Source organism: Cygnus olor, chromosome 4 (assembly GCF_009769625.2).
Source record: "Cygnus olor isolate bCygOlo1 chromosome 4, bCygOlo1.pri.v2, whole genome shotgun sequence".
Taxonomy (NCBI): domain Eukaryota; kingdom Metazoa; phylum Chordata; class Aves; order Anseriformes; family Anatidae; genus Cygnus; species Cygnus olor.
Window position 1 is genome coordinate 52,556,934 of NC_049172.1, and position 20,745 is coordinate 52,577,678.

General features: G+C 42.4%; 1 protein-coding gene across 1 annotated transcript in view; it reads right to left on the reverse strand.

Annotated features, from left to right (window-relative positions):
* Positions 1–1,622: 1,622 nt before the first annotated feature.
* SHISA3 (shisa family member 3) overlaps positions 1,623–20,745 on the reverse strand; it is a 54,925-nt gene continuing 35,802 nt past the window's right edge. Inside the window, exons 3-5 of the mRNA XM_040555446.1 lie at positions 6,134–6,264; positions 4,288–4,572; positions 1,623–3,696 (exon numbers count right to left, since the gene is read on the reverse strand). Of these exons, the coding sequence (XP_040411380.1) occupies positions 3,245–3,696; positions 4,288–4,572; positions 6,134–6,264 (868 nt within the window). The 3' untranslated portion in view covers positions 1,623–3,244. The remainder of the gene's footprint in view (positions 3,697–4,287; positions 4,573–6,133; positions 6,265–20,745) is intronic.

Here is a 20,745-nt window from a genome sequence, read left to right on the forward strand (position 1 = left end):
TCTAGCCCTTCAAACTGTTTCATTAGTCATTAACATTGTGTATTGGAATGTCATTGTGTTCTGTCTGCAAGTTTTTAAAAAAATATTTTTTTTTATGTAAATCATAGGAATATCCATGCCATAAGGTCCTTTTTATTAGGAAGGAAGTTCAGTCTTTAAGCTGGAGCCTAAATCCGTGTTGGAAACGACGAGCGTGGGCAATGACCATTTCAGTCCTTGGGTCTGTATTCTTGCCAACTCCCTTCCTGTCCCTTCAGCTATATAAGTCACTGTCACTAGCTCCATTAACAGTAATTTACAGTTCTTCATGGCCAATCTATTTGCACAGTGCAATCCCCACCTCACCTGGCATACAGGTGATCCGGTACAGCTATTTTAACTTCAGCTGATCGTTCCCAGTCCCAGCCCCGTCTGCAAGATTTGTTGCACTCTGGCCACCAATCTGTAAAGTGCTTAGCACTCCATAAACTTTTGTCTGATTCAGTGGAATTATTCCTGTGTGTCAAGTTTTTCAAAAATTTTTATGAGGTCAAAGACATTATGCGGCATGAGAGGAGGAAGAGAGGTAAGTAGCTCAGACAGGTCTTCCCTGCTACGTTGAATTCCACAACACACGGCAAACTTTACAGCCTTTACTTGGGCTGAATAAGCCCTAAAAATTGTAAGACTGTATTCAAGTGCAGCAAAAATCATTGCCTGTGTTAATACATTAAGAAATTTGACTTTAGAGCCTGCTGCAACTATTAGGAAGCCTCACATCTTTAGTGTACACTAACAAAGTGTAGTAGTCAATGACTGTCAAACTCATGATTTTTCAGTGTATAGCGGATCTTTGAGGAAAACACTGAATTTCAGCTATCCATCACCCGTGTCAGTGGTACTGGTGACTAATTAATGCTTAAAAGTAAATAAAATTGTTCCTTCCTAGCCAAAAAGATCAAGTTTATGCTTCCAGCTGTAGTATCTGTTTTGCCTTGATTTACTAGATGAAAAAATTTTCTACCAAGGACTTATTATACATTTGTAAACCATACTTTAATCAACATAGTTTAACATCTATTTCTGCTGTATATGCGAATGACCAATATATCACGCAGGATGCTTCCAAACAGCAGAGATGAATTCTGGGAAAAGTTTTCCAGAAAGGTATTTCCTGAACAGACCCATAGTACCTCAAATGCACAGTGGAACCAGGACACATCCCTACAGAACAACAAAAAAGGTGGGCAAAACTTTACCTGCTCCCTTTCTTGAAGATTGCTTCTAAAAAGAATGGCAAGCACTTTTCAAGTAGTTTGTCAAGTATCTGACATCTATTTATAGATTATTATGTTGTTGTTGTTATATGTCATAAAACATATACACTATAGTGTATCGTTATTTTAGTTTACAATTAGCAGTTACAACATGCAAGTCAAAGCCTATTACTTAAAGCATCGTTATATGGAAATTAAGTTGTCTTTTCCTTAGCAACTGCATCTCCAGCAATAATGTCTATTGGATTGTATCATTAATTATGCAATAAAAATCACAATAATAGTTTTTCAAAATATTTTTCCATAAATGCTAAAATACAAATTCCTAGATATTTGCTAAAAAAAAAAAAAAACTATATTCAACTCTTAAGAACCGATTAAGTTTTTCTAAAATACCAAGTGCAATATGTCATAATTCAGACTAGAAGTGCTATAATTTTAATATGCGTTGATATGCTAACACTTGTAAAATAGGCCCGCTATTACATACTTCAACAAATCCTATACCCTGGGAGTTTTGGGCTCATAAAATAGGAAAATTCATCCTCTGATATCGCGGAGTCTGCCACATAGAATGAGGCTGGATTTGTTCACAAAAATAAGTCTAAAGGGAAGCCCTTTAATGACTGCACATTTTTCTTGTGTATTTTCCATTTGCTTGCTGCATATGTTTGTTTTAGATGCCTTTTTTCTTCTTCCATTTGGTCTGCTGGCTTACTTGGATGAAGGAATGTAGAAGGGCAAACAAAATTTGTTCCCAAGGCAGAATGTTTTAGATTAAAATACCCAACTAATCAGTGTGGTTTTAACCACATTCAGTTTCAAGTTACATATAAAAAGATATTAATTAATTTATTAGCTACCTATATAGAGAAATTTACATTATATTAAATCCACACAGCAGGTGCACAGTTAAAGATGTAAATCATTTACAAAAGCAAAATTTGCTGTTTTTAACAGGAAGCAATGCAGTATAGTTACACCAACAAAGTGAAAATTTGCTCACTGAACAGCATCTCCACAAGGACATACAGGTGACGCTCGATTCCAACCACAGTTTATTGATACATTTTTTTGATGTGACTACTAAATAATTAGTGTTGTCAATGTTGTAAATACATTTTAAATTACAAGCTTGTCTTTACATTTTATACATGGCTAATTTTACAAATAGAACTTTAAGATCAGTTTGTCCAGCTTAGCCGTGTTGCTGAGCAAAAGGCCGACAATAAATACTTTCTTCTGAAGAAGGCTTCAATACAATGCCATTTTTAGAATTTTATGCTGAGAAGTTATTAGCGATATGACTGAATACATTCTGCTTTTCTCATACATAATTATTCAGCTGCTTGGGATTCGCATGTTTTCAACTAGCCTAATTCATACTATTTTTATCTTAGTTAAAGTTAACTAATACAAATATGCAGTGTAAGTTCAGGTATATTATCTGTATTTAAAAAATCCCAAGCATTTCCATATCTATAGTAAAATACCTCCTCTTACTTTCATTGCTCGTGGAAGTGGAAGCAGTCAGCTGGTTTAGGATCCACAAACTCTTCGGTTTAGTACGTTACTTCTCTGTTACTTCTCAGTCTGACTGCTGCTTTATAGCACTATTCTGATTATTGGGTCCGTGGAATACAGTCAGTTTGTTAACTAAGTTAATATCATTTAGGGTTAAAGCATCATTTATAGCTCCAAGAAATGAGTAACTTTATCCCATTTTTTTTTTCCATTTGTCTCTGAATATGTTCTGCACGCATTAGACTGAACTATCAGAGCAGTCGAACTAAGACTGGAACATTTTATAATTCGTTTGTAACTGCGATCCAAGCTCGGGAAAGTACTGAAGGCTGGGTTTCTGAAATCTTGCACTTTTCAAGGGCAACTCACCCACGGGAACGGTTCTGACTTCTGGCATCGCGTGCGACGCCCATGGCAGCAGTCCTTGTGCTCCCTAGGGCTGCGTTACTCCGTGGCGACTCCTTTCAGCTCTGGCCAAAATCAGAGCAGCTCTTCCCAGCTAGGGCAGGCTCTGGCTGGATCGGGTACCCAAAGTACGGCGGCGACACCAGAAATCCCGATGGCTGGTTCAGGTGGGCGGCGTGGGCTGGCTGGAAGCAGCCAGATGTGTAGGGCGGCGGTGGTGACGCCACGAGGCACCCCGGCTCTGCCCGGGCGAAGGAGAACCTGCGAACCGAACCGCTGGCCGAACTGGAACTGGTGGCCGTGCTCGACTGCCTCGACGGCGTCCTGAAGCTGGTCGAGGCCAGGATCATGGGAAGAGTCTCGGTCTGGTAGCTCCGGAGAGAGAAGCGTATCGGCTGCGAAGGCTGCTTAGGTCTTAAACAGGTGCAGCAATAAACCGCCACCAGAGAGCCCACGATAATGAAGGCGATAAATATTGATCCGACTATGAGGAACGGCACGTAGATGGGCTCTGGGAGAAGAAAGAAGAGGAAAAGCCGTGCGCATTAGCCTGTGGAAATAACCATGCTCTTTAAGAGCTTATGGAGCCCCACGTCACTGGGTCAGTCCCGCTAGACACCGAGCCTCGCAGAGCTCCTGACCGCTCTCATTAAATCTAAATTAAAGTTTATACCCCAGGGCCACAAGTCAGAAGTTCTCTCAGTTGACGGTGTTAACAGTTACCGATGGTAGACGCCGTTTGCCACACGTCTATTTAGGTTTCGCAGACTCCCACCCTTCTCCCACCCCCTCAGACCCCAAAATTGGGGCTGGCAGTGTAGCTACCTGTAGTAACCAGGCTCGGGTGCCCCAGGTGCCGTTACACGCCGTGAGGTGGCCCCAGGCGCGGCTCGGGACGCTGCTCGCCGTGCCCACGCCGGACCCGTCGAGGGACCCGAGCACGGCCTCGGGCACCCCGAGGGGACCGCTCCCGGAGCCCTCCCCCGGCCCCGCCGCACCTGGAGCCTCCGGCCGGGCCAAACCGAGCCGGGCCGGGCCGTGCCAGGTTGCCCCCGGGGGTCCGTCCCCCCCCCGCCCCGAGCCCCTCGGTGCGGGCACTCACGGGCGGTGACTCCCGGGTCCGGGGTCTGCCGGTCGTTGGTGCAGCCGCCCTGCTCCAGGCGGGCCTCGGCGGCGGCGCAGCAGTAGCGCAGCGCGCAGGAGCCGCAGCAGATGGTGGCGGCCGCCGTGTCGAAGCCCTCGGGGCACTGGAAACCCTCGTGGTAGCCGCCCTGCCCGTCCACCCAGCCGTGGCAGTACTCCCCGCCGCCGGGCTGCCCGCCGCCGCCGCCGCCCAGCAGCCCCAGCAGGAGGCAGCGCAGCGGCAGCAGCACCAGCAGCAGCCGCCGCCGCCCCGCCATCGCCCCGCCGCCGCCGCCGGGGCAGGCAGGGGGCGGCCCCGGGTGCGGAGCCGAGCCCCGGCCGGGAAGGGGGGCAGCCCCCCTCCGTGCCGACCCCGCCGCCGCCCCGCGGGCGGAGCCGCCCCCCGAGCTGCCCCAGCCCCGCGCTCACCTGCCGCCAGCCGCCCGCAGCCCGGCTTTCCCCTCTGCTGCCCCAGTCCCGGGCGCTGCCGTCGGGCCCGGGCCGCTCCGTGCCCCCCGAGCGGGGCTCCGGGGCTGCGGGGCTGCGGGGCCGGGCGGCGGCGGCGAGCCCCGACGGGGCGGCCGCGGGGGCTTGCCCCACGCTGCTCCCCCCGCAGCGCCCAAACGCGGGGCCGGCCGGGCCAGGAGCGTGTTAAACATCGCCCGTGTGTTTAGAAAAGAAAATCACAAGCAAAACATATTATTTATTGCTAGGACTCTGCTTTTTAACTCGTTTCCTCGATGCTTTTTCTGTGCAAATGCGTACCGCGTGAGATTTACAGCCCCTTTTAGGCCTGTCACCTTTCTTTTCCAAACGGAGAGGGAGAGTGTGGGGCAGGGGAGGAGGGACGCATCTGTTCCTATGATCGTCTGATCCCTTTTCTGCTGGAGGAGTAACAGCAAGTCACCAAGCATCGGGAAAACCACCAAAGGAACTGCTTATTCATTTATTCTAGAGGAAAAATAATATATTTTAAATGAACTGAGCAGATCTGGATTTTTGGTTTAGGCGGAGAAACATTTCTCTAAATGATGCGTCCCTCGCGTGCTATCCAAGAGGCGCTCCTGCTTTCACAGCAGAAGTGCTTACGAAACCGGCGTCACGTTAAAGTTGGGCTGGAGCAAAAACTACATTTTACTACGTCTCCTGCCATCGTTTACTGCTGGGGTATGAATATGTATACCCGAGGCTGACCGCTTGTCACCCATTTTGAATGCCCGTGTCACTAATTTCAAAAGTTGGCAGGTTCGGTGAAACAAAAGGAACAAAATGTGCTGTGTACCAGCAATAAAACTCTCGGCGCTGAGAACCATCTATCAAGACCTTAGACTTGTGGCCAACCCCAAATACAGTCCACAAGCACAATATTTGTGTTTGTTTTTCTTTTAACTAGCCTATTCTGTCCTTTTTTTTTTTTTCCCTGACCTTTTTTTTTCCCCCCAATTTTCATTTCTTTAAACATAACCAGTACTACCAGGTAGGAAAAGCAAATAGAAAATTGTATAAATGCAAAATATTTTTCATGGCTAGTTAGCAGGTGTAGGCACAGAAATAACAACATTGGATATTAAAGAAAACAGATTTCTAACGTGAAGATGTGATATTCTGTCCCATTCTGCATTTTCATTTTGAAATGATGATGTGAATTAAACTTGTACCAGCTGTCCTGACTCTGACTTCCCAGTTTTTACAGGCTGATGTTAAATATTAATAGACTTTTGCATTTACTTCGCTGTGGTTTCAGAGCAAACACAGCCTCCACGGGATGTTTGAAAATGTATGGCATTTAGAGGCTTAATCCGGCTTCCAGGAAGGGCAGAAGGAACCTCGCTGTTGACCAGGACGAGACTTGGAGCAGGAGCTCAGCAAGGGCTGCACGGTGCCTTCACCCGTGCTCTGCTGTGCTGTAGGTCTGCAGACAACAGGTCCATCCTGTCGGATTCCTGGAAAAAGCCACCTTTGGTAGGAATCGTTCAGTAACTGTGTCCCAATTCATACAGAAGTTGATCGTGCTAATTAATTCACCAGCTTACAAAACATGGAGGTCTGAAAAAAATCATTCCAACACACATATATTAAATATTTAGCTATTTCACTGCTGGAATGGAAGTGAGATTTTTGCAGAGGGAGAAGCTGGAGGGGGAGACACTCCTAATCCACAGCCATCAGCAAGCCTCTGACCTGGTTTTATGCTCCTGTGTTACACCTCCAGTGCTTGGGTGGTTAACAGAATGGTATCAGTCGGTCTTTGTGCCCCCCTTTAGGCAGAGGCTACTCTCTGCTCCCCTCTGGTGTAACCTGCGGGCATCTCTATCAGATGTGAGCAATTTATTTGAATCCCAAATTGCCCCATCTTGCAAGAAAAACCCTGTAAGGGCTCAAGTATTTGCTCAAATGTGCATATGTGGTTGGTTTATATTTGTGGGAATAAATGGCATTTCACTCACTTGAGTGGTTTATCGCACTTGTGCCAAATAAAAATCAGAGGCAGGTTTTGGTACTGCTCTTGCACACACTGTGAACCCTGACAGTTTGAAGACACATGCACAGTTTTCCAGAGGACTGACTTCTCTGGGCTTATTTTTTCCTTTCTCTGAAATATTGATGCAGTTGACAGGATGTCATGCGATGCTTGGCGCAGATGAACTGAGTTGTTCTGACCTGGAAAGGCAAAATGTTTGATCTGCTTGCCTTTTGTAAAGGTTGTATCATCTGTGCAATTCCATACTTAAAGAATTTCAGATGCTAACAGATTTATTCCTATCTATTTTTATTATTGGTTTTAAACAAACAATTAAGAATACAGGGAAAAAGTCATCCAGACTGCTGGTGAGCATCCTCTGCAGTTTCAGAACATCATGTTGCTACAAGTACCTCATTTAGACTGTATTTTGTTGGGTATATTGGGATCATTCTTGCAAAGTACTCACAGTGATTTTGCTTATTTATCCTTAGCTGAAGCCTTCCAGCTTCCAGGTAATGTGCCAGCATCTGTTTTGAAAGAAAAACACTGATATTAAAAGCCCATATATACCTATTGCTCTGATTACTGTTGTTTATAAGGCTGAGTATTAAAACTAATGGAGGAGAGATTAGTCATATAAAAGGCAGAAGAGATAATTCTGTTGGTAGTTTAAGATGTTATTATCCATCAGGCTTTTGTCACTGTCCCCACAGCAAACCCACGGGGAGAACTCATTATAGCACCGCTTTGGTGCAAGATCAAACGATTTTTCTTAAATTACTTCTGAAATCACCGTATCCATGCCTGCAGTAATTATCTCACTTCTGCCAAAATGATGGCTTGCAAAAAGAGGTATTAAAAACTCCTTACTCAGATTCATAGTCCTTACTAATAATTTTACTACTCTTGGTCTTCTGGGTTTGGTCTTTTTTTTTTTCCCTACTATGATAGTTCTGGAGTTCCTGCAAAGTATAAAACAAGACAGTGAGTCATGAAGCTGTAGCAGAAAAGACTTATTGTCATTTCTTACTGCCATTTCAGGTGGGCCATATCAGAGGCATAAAGCCCTGTCAATTTGGTGTGGCTGCAAGAGACCAACTGGAGACTGCATCATCCAACACTCACAAATATTTCCGCACTTCTACATTGGCTAGGATGAGGATAGGTTTGGCTCATGTCTTGCTTGATGTAACCATCAGGATAGGTCATTTAGCTCATCAGCAAACACATACAGAGCCTTGAAACGTACAGAATGTGTCTTGGGCAGTTTAATTGAGGGAAATGTGCTTTTCTTCTTTCTTTTCCTTGCTTCTGGTTCAGTGTATTAGTCGTATCCTCGCATATCAAGGAGGGAGGGATCGCTCTGGGCTGTTGTGGGTTGGGGGCTGCAGGCTCTCGCACTCGGCAGTTTATGACTTATATCTGACTAGCAAGAAATTCAGGATGCGACGTGACCCCTTACACTTGCACAGAACTAACCCACTGGGAAAGGCAGTTAGAGCTTTTGGAGGAAAATGTAGAAGTCAGGCTACCTCAGCCTAATGACTGTCCAGGTAGATAAGATAAATCAGGATATAAATACCTCCTGGCTCACTCAAGAAGCAGACTGCTGGGTTAGTGGGCTATAGGTCCATACACGTGCATGGCTCAGCACTGCTCCCTCACCTGGCACTGCAGCACTGCTGGCGGATGGGTTGGGTTCAGACCATCAGGTTCAGCATCATTATTCTCTTTCTATGGCATCAAGAGAGCAGAAGCTGTTTTCAAGCCATCAACGTGTCCATTGCTGTTCAAAGGGCATATTATCCCAGACCCCCATCTATCCCTTGGGAGGTCCCTTTTAGGAAAAGATTTGCTTAAATACAGCAACTTCTGTGCACTGGCTGTATCTCCTCCTTACAACCACAGCGCTGCCCGCTGCTCTCTGCTTCAGCATCCAGATGCACATGGAGCTGTTAGGGGCACAGGAGTAAGGACGGATGTCTGGAAGAGATAGGAACTGGTGACCTTATGGGGCGTGCAATTACTCTTCCTTCACTCCAGCTACTGCTAAAAAATAGCCTGTCTCATGGCTACCAAGCGAAGTGCAACACAAGTTCACAGAAATGCTGAAACTTATTCAGTCTATTATTCTCTTCTATCGACAAGCACTGTGATCTCTTCTCCAGGTGTTCTGAAGAGGTGTTTAATTTGCCATTAAACCTGAAGTTCCTGTGCTGTTAAACTCAGAAACAAATTCTCCAAGTGACATTTCTCAATTCTGAAATATATATATACATGTAATTACTCTGATCATTAGTACAGTAAGAATCAAATAAAATACAAATAGAATTAAAATGTTAAAAAAATAATAATAATGATAAAGAAAAAGTAAAAAAGGATATGTAGAATTGACTTTTTTTAATATTTTTGACAGCTATTTTCAAAGCTTTGAATGTGGAGAAATACATTGAGAACTGGAAAAGATTGAAAAATGGCCACATTTGGACCACTGATTTAGTAGAAAAATGTTTTATCAGCTACAATTTGGCACATAGCTCCTCCTCTGTAACTTGCAGTGAAAGAATGAGTTATTGCTAGTAAATAACTATGTTTTCTAACAATCTTCATAACTGTAACCATTTTCAAGCACTACCAAGTTTACCAGCTAGAGGGGGAAAGCTCAACATGCTATTGCCTTGCAATTTCCTAATCCCCTGAAGAGAAGACTTCGTGCTGCAGTCATATTAATGAACAGTGCTACAGAAAGGGCAGAGAAGAGAGATAACATCAGTCAGACTTGCTTCACTCTGCAGCAAGGTGTGTGCTTCTTTTTCCTTGCAATCCTGAGAATCATTAAAAAAAAAAAAAAAAAAAAAAGAGAGAGGGAGAGAGAAAGGATGTGAGAGAACATAATATTTGGGTATAGAAAGAGAGTGTTCCTACCAGGGCATGAAGATGAATGTTGTTTTTCATTCTCACCAACTAAAAATTACTTTTGAAGATTCAAAAAGAGAAGAGTGAGTGAATACCAACCAATGCAATGTCTTTTTTTCAAAATATATGGTGTTCAACATGAGGGCATAGCTTCAATCCTAAATTAGCAGTGTACATGTGCCTAAGTTTAAAGGTAGACAGTTTCTTGGGATTTTTGTTTTGTTTTGTTGTTTGTTGTGTTTTTTTTTATTAAACTAATGCATGAGAATAACTAACAATTAATGTGTAAAGAAACCTTCAGATAGATCGGTTGAAAATTTCCCCAAGCCGTAAGCAAGATTCATCCTTTACAGAAGTACAGGAGAACAATTTCTATAAAATATGCTAATCCCTTGCACAAGTAGATTGTTTTTAACACGCCAAAGTTCTACACAAGTAGCTCATTAGTAACAGATCCTCTTGACCTAAAAGAATAATTCCATTGTAGCACTGAACCTGGTAAATTAAACTGCTCCCTTACACTTCAGTCAATCAGATAACTTTATTAAATATTTTAGTAGTACATACAGGAATTTTAAAAATACTTATATTACTGCTGTTAACAATTCATTCTGAGCATTAAATAGCCACTGTCCAATGCTAGAAAACAGGGACAAGTCTTGCATCTTTGAATATGGGGTCATTCCCTCGGTTCTTCTGGCACAGGTCCTCCCGAGCCTGCTTCCTCAGGCTGCATTTCACCCACTTGAAAACAATCCACTCAGGTTTGCATTTATGTCATTTCACATTCATTCAAGAAAGCTAGATTTTGCTCATTTGTTGCATTTTTCCCGTCTTTGGTATGGCCTCTTAACACTTCCTATGTACAGCAGATTCCCCCAAAGAGGTAAAACAGCCCAGGTCTGAAAATGCTAACATTTGATGACATAAAATTAGATCTATTTAGTCACTGAGTGAAGGATTAGGGGAGTTTAAAGGCTGAGAACTATATTCTGTGTTCTGGCCACAAGTGGGCAGGATTTAAGGTAAAATGAAGTTAAGATTTGAGGAAAGAGAGCTTCCTCTGCTCCCACCAGCGTAAGGCAAGTCAGGGACTGGTTCAACCTGGCATCATTTTTGGAGAAACTGCAGAGCTGCCACAAGTTGTTGCTCCTGATGTGCTGTATTTCCAGACCCCGAACCAGGGGCTCCTGCCACTCACCTTACCCAAACCCCTCTCTGGCTCTGGCCACCACCAGCTGCATCACAGCCCCACAGCAGCACCATATCCACCTCCCACATGCATCAAGCAAGCTGTGGTGGCCATGTGCTGTACGGCTGAGTGAGGGCCGTGTAGAAGAAATATTGGGGGTTTCTGGTCTGAAGTGCACAGTCCCTAGTTTTACACAAACAAAACTGATGTGCAGGAAATAGGTCTTATGTTGGACAGCCCAATATATAATAGTTTTAAACTTTGGATTAGTAATACTTGGCAATTGGCTTTAACTCAAGTCCTAGAGCAGGCACACATACACTCTTTCCAAAATATTTCACTGGTAATATTTTTGATAGCAGCTGAACACTGAGCAGATGTCTTCATTGAGCTGTCCTTTTCCTGAAATAATACAGTCAACTGAAAGTCCTGTAACGTGTCTAAACTGAAACCTGAATGTGTGTCTCTAAACTGTATTACACTGTATTCATGGGCTCTGCATTTCATTTGCCTTTGTGTTCCTTTCTCACCTAACTTGTTAAGGTCTCTTCACAAGTTCTTCCAAACTTGGCTGCTTTGTTTGGCTGTCTCCTGAGATCTCTCACCCTCAGACAAGCTGATAAACTGCAAACTGGCTCCCATCACCATCACAAACCCAGTTCAGCAGTGCCAGGCATGGTCAGTATTTGCCTCCTACCACAGGTTTCTCTGGAGCAACCTCTTCTACTAGCCAGTGGCTGTCCATTGCCTTTGTTGGAAATGGGACATGAGATGCTGCTGCACTTGCACCCCATGGCGCCTTCCTTCACACTAACAGCTGCAGGGCAGGAGTCTCTCCCCAGCTGGAGGGTGCCTGTGAGATGGGCTACCTTGCAGCGTCCCCAGCATGATGGCTGTGAGCAGCTCTTGTCACCGCAGTAGGTTTCAAATGTTGCGCCTGCTCCTTGAGGGGCCTGGACCACCTGTGCCTCCATCTTTGTGTGTGAGTGCAATGATCATGTGCTTGGTGGTAACTTGGTGCCTTTAACACAAGCCTGATGTTAGGGGCTCCCAAGTCAGCCTCAGGAACCCTTCTGCTCAAGCCAGAAAACCCCAGGTACTCCCTGTCCTTTCCCAGCTTGATCTCCACACCGGTTCTTGGGAGAAGAAGCAAATGCTTTATCTATCCTTATATGTCTGGTTGCCAGTCATCAGCTGACTGTCTTGGAGGTCAGCTTTAAGGAACATCTACTGACCTACCTTCAATGAGCCAAACAAAACATGAGCCCACTTCACCCTTTGCAATTTAGAGCATTACCATAGTGTAGGTACAATACAGTTACAAAGTCTGATTGCTATTGAGAAATAGCATATGTTGAGTAGGAAATACTCAATATGTATTTGCTATTACTATGTATTATGCACATATATATGTATATTACATTATTATATTATAATATATAGAAATATGTATTATTATTATAATAGTAATGGCAAATACTGAGTAAGAAGATGTCTTTGAATGTGAAATAAGTACAGAATGCATGTAGAAGACCTAACAAGGACTAAATCTTTCAAGAACTATGAGTAGATTCATAAAATGTTTTGGTGTTATTAGTTATTTTGGAGAGCAATAATGTTGACTTAAAATATGTAGCTTTTGAATATGACTTACAATAGTTACATAGGCTGAATGTAGTCATGTGTTTGGGGAATTAATAACTTTTCTCTTAAGTATTACTTGTTATTCTTATATATAACAGCCTGAGGAAATTTTCTTTTCCTTATCTACATTTCAGTCTCTTTGCTTAGATTTCTTCTGGGACCTGACCTATAAAAACAACTGGATTTATGCTACAGTAAAGTTTACAGCAAACACTCAACAAATACTCCTATTTCAGATACGAAATTAATAGTGTTTAAATATAGTCTCAGATGTTATCGTCTTTGCTGTTTACTGAGTGAAGTAGTTTTCTAGCAAATGTCAAGGGACTGGCTAAAACATGAAGGTGCCAAGGAAAGTAACTGCACACCGCCATCTGCGGTGCAGGCCGGGGGTACTGCAGTAGCTGCTTACAAATAGCAAAGGTGACGGGGGTGTCCATAACAGAAAAAATGTCCCCGATCTGTCCCCTTTTCTGGCAGCAGCTTCTGCTGGTGTAGAGCACACTCTGCAGAAGGGCCGTTATAATACAGAATATGAATGGTTGCTGTGCAGGGAGTGAGAATGAACACAAAGTTAGGAGAATAATCACTTTTCTAAACGATTTTGCTGAGAGCATTAAGGGTGTATTTGAGAGCAGCCACATGGGAACCATGTTGGAGGGAGGGAAGGAGGAGCGCAGCCGCTGGGCCTGGCATGGCTGCTGGGCTGCAGGCCTCACAGCCCTGCACCAAGGTTGTGCGCTGGGCCTCGACTGTGGGTGGAGGAGGCTGGCCCAGGCCGCAGCACTCACTCGATGGTGACTCATGGTGACAAGGAAGAGAAGCAGGAGGGTGCCTAGCATACTGTGCACATAGCTTATACACATAGTGCCTGGGCAACCTTTTACCCTCTCCCCAGTGCTCTCTCTCGCAAAAGAAAATGCTCAAGAGAAAACCCAGTGGTGCAGAGTCCTTCAACTTCCCAGCCTTCAACTCCCTTCAGCTCCCAAGGGTATTCTAACTTAAGCACAACAGTCCTCTTCAATGGGTTTTTGAAGGGCACAAGATGGTTGAAAGAAATTAGGAACCGTTGCACAGGGCAAAAGAACTAGTGATATGTGCAGCTTCTGCTTAGCCACCAACTTCTGTGTACAGACAATCCCCAGCACTCAGCAGAGCATCATCCTCCTGACCTAGCTGCCGAGATCTTTACTACCAAGTAGCACATCCTACTGTGTTTATTACTTTATTACCCATGCTGTTTTTTCTTCTGTACTAAAAATTGTTGGGTTTTAGACTAAAAGGCAGGTGGAGCAAGGGTTGGCATTAATATGTGCTGGGACAAAGCCTAGTACATCCAGGTCCAACAACTGATTTGGGTAGTTAACTGGCATCTCAATACGTGTCTTAACAAATATCAGTAATAAATAGTAGGTTCAGCCTTAAAGTATTCTTTATTCAGTAGTAAAAATCAGTCCTAAATTAGCTGAATCCTGAGTCCCTGCTAACTTTACTCGCAGAGAAGAAGTTAATGTTTATCATCCAGACGGCCAATAGTCCCCTGTATTATCCACATTTGGCTTCTTCCAGTGAGCTTATCTCATTTTGAATTGATGATGAATTATTATGAACTTACTTTGGACATCTTTAGACTTTTGGCTTAGTGTCTTAGAAATTTCTTCAGAGCCAGATTGTTGACTTCAGTCTTAATTAATGATCATTTGTTATCAGCTTAGTTCGAATGTTTGGTTTCTAACTTTCAGTTGCGTAGTCTAAACATTTCTAAAGCCCAGATAGACGGCTTTAACTTAAAATGTTATGATTTTGATATTGACTTGATGCCTTCCTGGCTGAGTGTGAAGATTTTATTCTTCCATCACTTTGATTAATAGAGCTATTGCAAATCCTGCTATTTAGAGTACCAAGGAGTGAAACAGCTAAATGCCACACAGATTAACCTGGTTAAGAGTTAAATTCATGTTTCTGTGAGAAGCTTTTTATTTGCTCTAAAGCTGTTTCATTCTTTAGTACAGTCTTCAAATTATGAATTACTGCATTTCTCCACAGCCACCTATTTGTCTTTTTCTTAGCATAAACTTTAGTTCTGCAGCTCACATGCTGTATGGTTAATCATTATTACTCTATTACACAAGCACTTAAGAGTTCAGTTTAAGTATCAAGAAACTCTTCTGCAAAACTTTCTGCTAGCAAATTGCGCGGTCTTTACCCCTAAGAGCTCAGACAGGATATAAGCTGTCTGTTCTCACATCTTTACATTAAACATGGGTAGTTCTCCCATCACTACCCAGTCATCAGGCATTTTCAGCTGCATATGCTAGACCATTCACAGATTTCAAAATAGTTTATTCTCACACCCTCTATCAAATATCCTGCAGGGATTACAATTGTGCTTTGGGCAATCACAGTCTTTAGAGCAGTCAAAATAGAAATGTTCAGATTCATTTTTGCTAATACAGCTCATTTTGTCCTACCAGTTTGCAATTAAAGTCACATTTGTGCTTTGTGGACTCACTCCAATATCTTATTAACTAACCAAGAAGATTTTATCAATTGTTTCCTAAAAGACAATTTGGGTAACCTGTTTAACAGAAGCCTTGTTTGAAAACCTGTTTAACAGAAACCTTGTTTGAAATTGAGGACACTTTTCATATTCTCAAATTCATTGTACCAGCAGGGGTATTTTATTTAGTTGGAAAAGTCCTCTTGAGACTTAAGACACCAAAACAATGATCAGTTTTGAAAATCATTTAAAAAAAAAAAAAAACTTCATATTATTCAGTTTTGGTTGTCTGAGACTCTTAAAAATCAAAGTTTGTTGTTGTTGTTGTTATTTTCATTATTGCTGATATTATTTTGTTGATATCATTTATGTTCTGGGATGATATATGTGTATTCGCTGTCTTCCATTTATCAGCGGTAATGAAATGGAATTAACATCCTGTCTTAGTCCATACTTCACATTTATGCAAAGAAAGCTGTATTCACATCATTAGGGGATGAAAGATAAGATACATTCAGTTTTCTTTAGCAGATTTCTTCACCTCTCTCCCCCACTGTACACGTCGGAAACTGTTTCTTTATGTGTGTAAAACTTATGGCTATTATCTGATTATTAAATGGGAAGCCTGCCTTACCATTAGTTGTTCTGATTAATTCCATGATGAGAAATGGGATGAACTGTTAAATCTGGTCTTTACTGAAGTGTTTAGACCACTATTCATGGACAAGTCATAAATGGAGGGTTATCTTATATGTTGGGTGCAAGCATGATTGTTTCAGCAATCACGGGCATATGAGCAAATGTGCTCAAAAGGGGATGTTTAAATGAAGGTCTAGACATAAGGTTATATATTCTGTCACCCAGCAAAGGTTACACTATGATAAACAGAGATCACCGTCCCTCTGTATTTATTCATTTATCATCTAGTTGAAGAGGTAAGATGTCCACTGATAGACTTATAATGAAATGTCTCCTTAGTTATGAACTTACCTGCTTTCTTTTTTACTCTTTCAGACATTGGTTTGAATATCATAGAGCTCAAGAACTCTCCTCTGAGGTAATTTCAAAGTCATACTGATCTTGGTCAGATAATCTGTCCTGAAACAGAAGACAAATTTTAATGAGTATCAGATTATTTTTCTCACAGCTAGCTGCTCCTGATACTATAATACTACCTTTGGGGGTAGTCAGAAAATAGGCTTTGGTATCAATGTCCAAATAGTTTCTGTATCTCATTGACTAGCTCGGCAGTATAGTGAAATGTTATATGATATCTGTGCAGTATTTCCTACAAAGAGCTTTTTCTGTCCTACTGGGATGTTTGTAGAATAGAAAGTGTTCTCTAAAAACGGAGTGATTTACAAACTTTCCTTTTTGCTGTAATTCTTCCTGGGAATTCAGTGTCCGTTTCTTAAGTGGCATCATTCTTCGTTTGTAAAATCTGTCATTTACTACTGTGAATTCTCATCCCTTCAGTTTAACACCAATAATGTGTTGTGATGAAAACTATCATCATTTGCAAAAGATGGGTAGCTCCAACTACCTGTGTGCCTCCTGCCCTGCACTGCTGACCCTCCTGCCTCTCCTTCTGAGTCTGAGAGTCTGGCTGATGGCCACAGTGTCTTCAGGACATTGCTACCAGGCAACTGATATTTGTAACATACAACCAGCCCATGACATGCGAGCCTTCTTCGCTCTGTCATGCACCTTATGTAAAGGTAATTTATGCTCGAGGAATTAGTCTCTCAAGTTATCTCTGTTTATTCAGCCACTTCATCTGTCCCCTTCTCCAACAATACAAACAACCTCCTCTGAATGGACCTTTTCTTTGTGCACACCAGCCAGTTGATTAAGCTTGGCTGTTCTCAGGACAAGCTTCGTGATGTTGTGTGTTATTCTAAGGTGGTGCTGAGATTTTGGGAAGAATCCTGCACTACAGACTCATGCTGCAGTGGGTTATCTCCATCAGTAGCATTGTTCTTTTGGCTAATTACATCATACTGTCTGAAAGACTCAGAGAAATTAAGGGACAATTCTGAGTAATTTGTCTCACATTCAGTGCAGACAGAACTGATGTGATTACAGGTGAAGTACACTACGTCCCCCCAAAATTGATGTTCCCTATGAACTTTAGTTAAATTTATAGCTTCTTTTATATAAATAGCTGTGAATGAGATAGCTGTTTTCTGACAAGATACAGATGGAAAAGAATATGTACTTAAAGAAAAAAATGTTACTATTCATCATCTATCATCTCTAGAGTGGTCTGCTGCAACTGTTATCCCTGTGCAAACACCATTTGAATCTTCCAGGACTTCACAGCAGAAAAAAATATCGTGACACAACTAAGTAATGGATACCAAAACTTTTGGCCGAGGAGTCTGCATGAGTTTATAGGTAGAAAAGGGAAAGATTTTTTTTTTTCCCCTGTGTTTCTCTTTCTCCTCCTGCTGAGTCCCAAGACTTTCATCCTGCTCCTAGGCTGAGAGCTCTCCCAGAAGAACTGAGTGGGGTCTCCAAGACAAGGGTCACTCCATTCCTTATCCCCTACCCTCGACACCTCTTGAAGGACCTACAGACCATTACCCCCATATCCATGTTCACGACAACTCTGCTCTGCTTCAACACATGGCTGGGAGGAAGAAAGATGCCAGTCACAGGAGGCTCCACTGCTGGAGCACCGCCCCTTCATGAGCAGGAGAGAAATAGAGCCAAGCAAGGCAGTGCGAGGCAAAGAACTTTGGTGAATGCCACCACCCCTTGGGATTTTGGCATCAAGCAATTTCATGTGCACTTAAAATCATAGTGATCCCATTGCATCTGTGCCTGGATCATTGTTAACTGCATTGTAAAGGTTCTCAGTGGTTGGCCAGGGAGGAGGGACACTGCTGTGGGGCAGTCTGGCTGCCTCTCCCCAGCCTTTCTTTGGGGCTCCCCAGCAATGCCCAGGCTTGGGGGAGTCAACAAGAAGCTTCCCACAGACCTGAGCTGGCTCCATATCAAGCACCATGGGAAGATGGGCTTGGGAAGATACTCCTCTCTGGCCAGCCACAGAAGGACTGCCTGTCCTCTGCACTGGCCTCTGGAGACAGCCAGGAAGATTTCAGGAGTGGGGAGGAGACATTTGTTTTTCTACGTTTCTGGCATTTGTGTATGTTTATGTGAGCAGTGTGAAAATTGGTATCTTTTGCTGTTTTCTTGCTTGCTTTTATGAACTTGGATTCTTTTTCTTTTTTTTATGCTACGCTAAGTACATTAAACTTTAGTTTCAAATCAGGCTTGCTTTTGAAATGAAATCTTATATAAATTACAAAATTAAATCCCAAATATTCCTCAGGCAGTTCAATATTTACTTTTTTTTTTTCTTCTAATTACATTACCTGCAGGCATACTTTTAGATTTGTAGGTGTTTGGATAACTTAATTTAAAATAGCAAAACAGACTAGACTAGATAAGAGAAACTTAGGTCAAATTATTCTGGTTGTGACACATACGATACATAATGCTGTGTAATTAGATATTAAAGTGGTTGCTGTGCAGCAGGATGTTTTATGAAAATAGGACAAATGTTTTTTAAATGTACCACTGGAAACCAGACAGATGGTAACCTATATCCCCAAGGAGGATAGCTGAATTCCACCAAGTTTTTGATATGAATTTGAACTGTAGTGAATGGGAAAGGAGGGAATTTGTGATTATAGCTTAGCTCTCCATTAGTCAACGTTTGGCTGAATGTGCAAAGGATGCTTATATGGTGCTTAGTCTGGACAGTAATGTTTTCTGGGGATTTGTTCTTTCTTGAGCAACAGCAGAGCAGATGGTGACAAAGGAGATCTAGCAATAAATCATGGAGACAGAAAACTTGAAGCAAGCAAGATGATCTAGAGGGAAAAAAAAAGAAACTGAGGGATAATTGTTACACAAATGCAGCGTGTATCCTGCTAATTGTATTAATGCTGAGGACAGTACTTAAAGGCTGTGCATTTTCATGTAGCTTGGCTGTTAAAGCCCCTATTAACATTTTTAATGAACATCCTTTGGGAGCAAAGCTTTTTGGGGCACATTCCAAGAAAATTACAGGTATGTAGTGAAACTTCTGTTGACTGCACAATTTTAAAATGCCTGACAGTCTTCAACAACAGCATGCCTTTTGAGACTAACCAGTTCTGTGGCCCCGTAGGATTCAGGTCCAAAACCAGGAGAGGCTTTGGCACTTCGTCATGTACAGAAGGAGCAAGAAAGAAACCTGAAAATATTCTACAAACCTTGAAGAAACAGGAAACATCATCTTGGTGGACTTATTTTTTCTTGCTAGCAGTCGGATGGTGGTGTTCCCTGTGCTTCCTACCACAGAGGCAGCATGAAACCTCACAAGTGCCAGAAGCTGCTTCTTCAGTGCCAACCTGGCCCTGGGAACCATGGGTCCTGTCCTCCCCGCTGCCCCTTGTCTGCTCTCCTCTGGTCACACCAGTACCTGCATCTGCATAACACCACGCTCTCTGTCAGATCTGCAACCACACCTCATACTCCAGCTGGAATACATTCCCCAGGTTGGAAGCTGATGATACAGAGGAAGGCAATGATGAGTTCTTCATGGCCTTGGGGGGGCGAAGGGACCTCATTTTCACTAGGCAGAATCTGGCTTCCAAGAAACATCATGTGTTGAGATGAGCTCCCAGCCTTAAACAAAGGATTATTATTGCATTTTGTACACAATGCTACAGCTCCAGTAATCCAAGAGATAGAAATTATCCATCTATTCAACAGATATTTTTCCACAGATCTCCACAACAGATCATTCTCGGTGTCTTTCATGATGTGCAACAACGCAAACACACAATCAAAGCACAGAGTTCTTCCTGTACGGTGATTATCAAGTGGTCATTAAACGTGTGTCTCTGGAGCATTTGTTGATCTCAAAGTTAGAATGATGAGGCACTAGGTAAACTGAAGGCAGAACTATTGAACAGTAAGTATTGGCATTTCTGGAGCAAAATATATCATGAAAATGTATTTCAGCAGCCCTCAGAGAGACTAATTTTTAATCAATATTTATTAAGATAGAGCTATTGAGCTCAGGTGAGCAATTCCCTGATATTGTAATGCCTCCATTTTCTTTTCCTGATCATGTATTGGAATGAGTTGTTGTAATGTGAAAACATGTAGAAAAGTGTAATAAGCAATTAATGGAAAGAGCTAAAAGCCTAATATTTTGTCCAGTTTTCAATAGCTTGTACCCCAATTTTGAAGAAGAGAGCAATAAAGCCTCACATCTCTTGTCTGCTCAGATTCTTGTGTAGTAGCTGAAATTATATTTTACATAGTAGACTTTCAGGAAGAAACATTCCAATTTCTCTATATACAGTCCAATAAATTCTATGTACAAGACTTGCATACTGAGATCTGTTTGGTATATTATTGCTGATTTGTTCATTTCTGCTTATCATTAGGATATTTGGGTATTAGTGTAGAAGTAACATCCTTTGAATACTAGAATATGTGTAAGGAGACAGAATTCCTACTAAATGATGCATGCAAAGTAGTTTGATTATAAACTGTGTGGTGCAGGCATATAAATAGCTATGTGCTAGAAGTGATGATCTGAGACTCAGAAAGACAACAGGGCAACTGGAAAAGAAAAAAAGCATGGTGCCAAGAATGGGTAAACAGACTGAGTATCCATTACAAGGAGCAATGACAAATCATAGTTCTTTAGCACAGA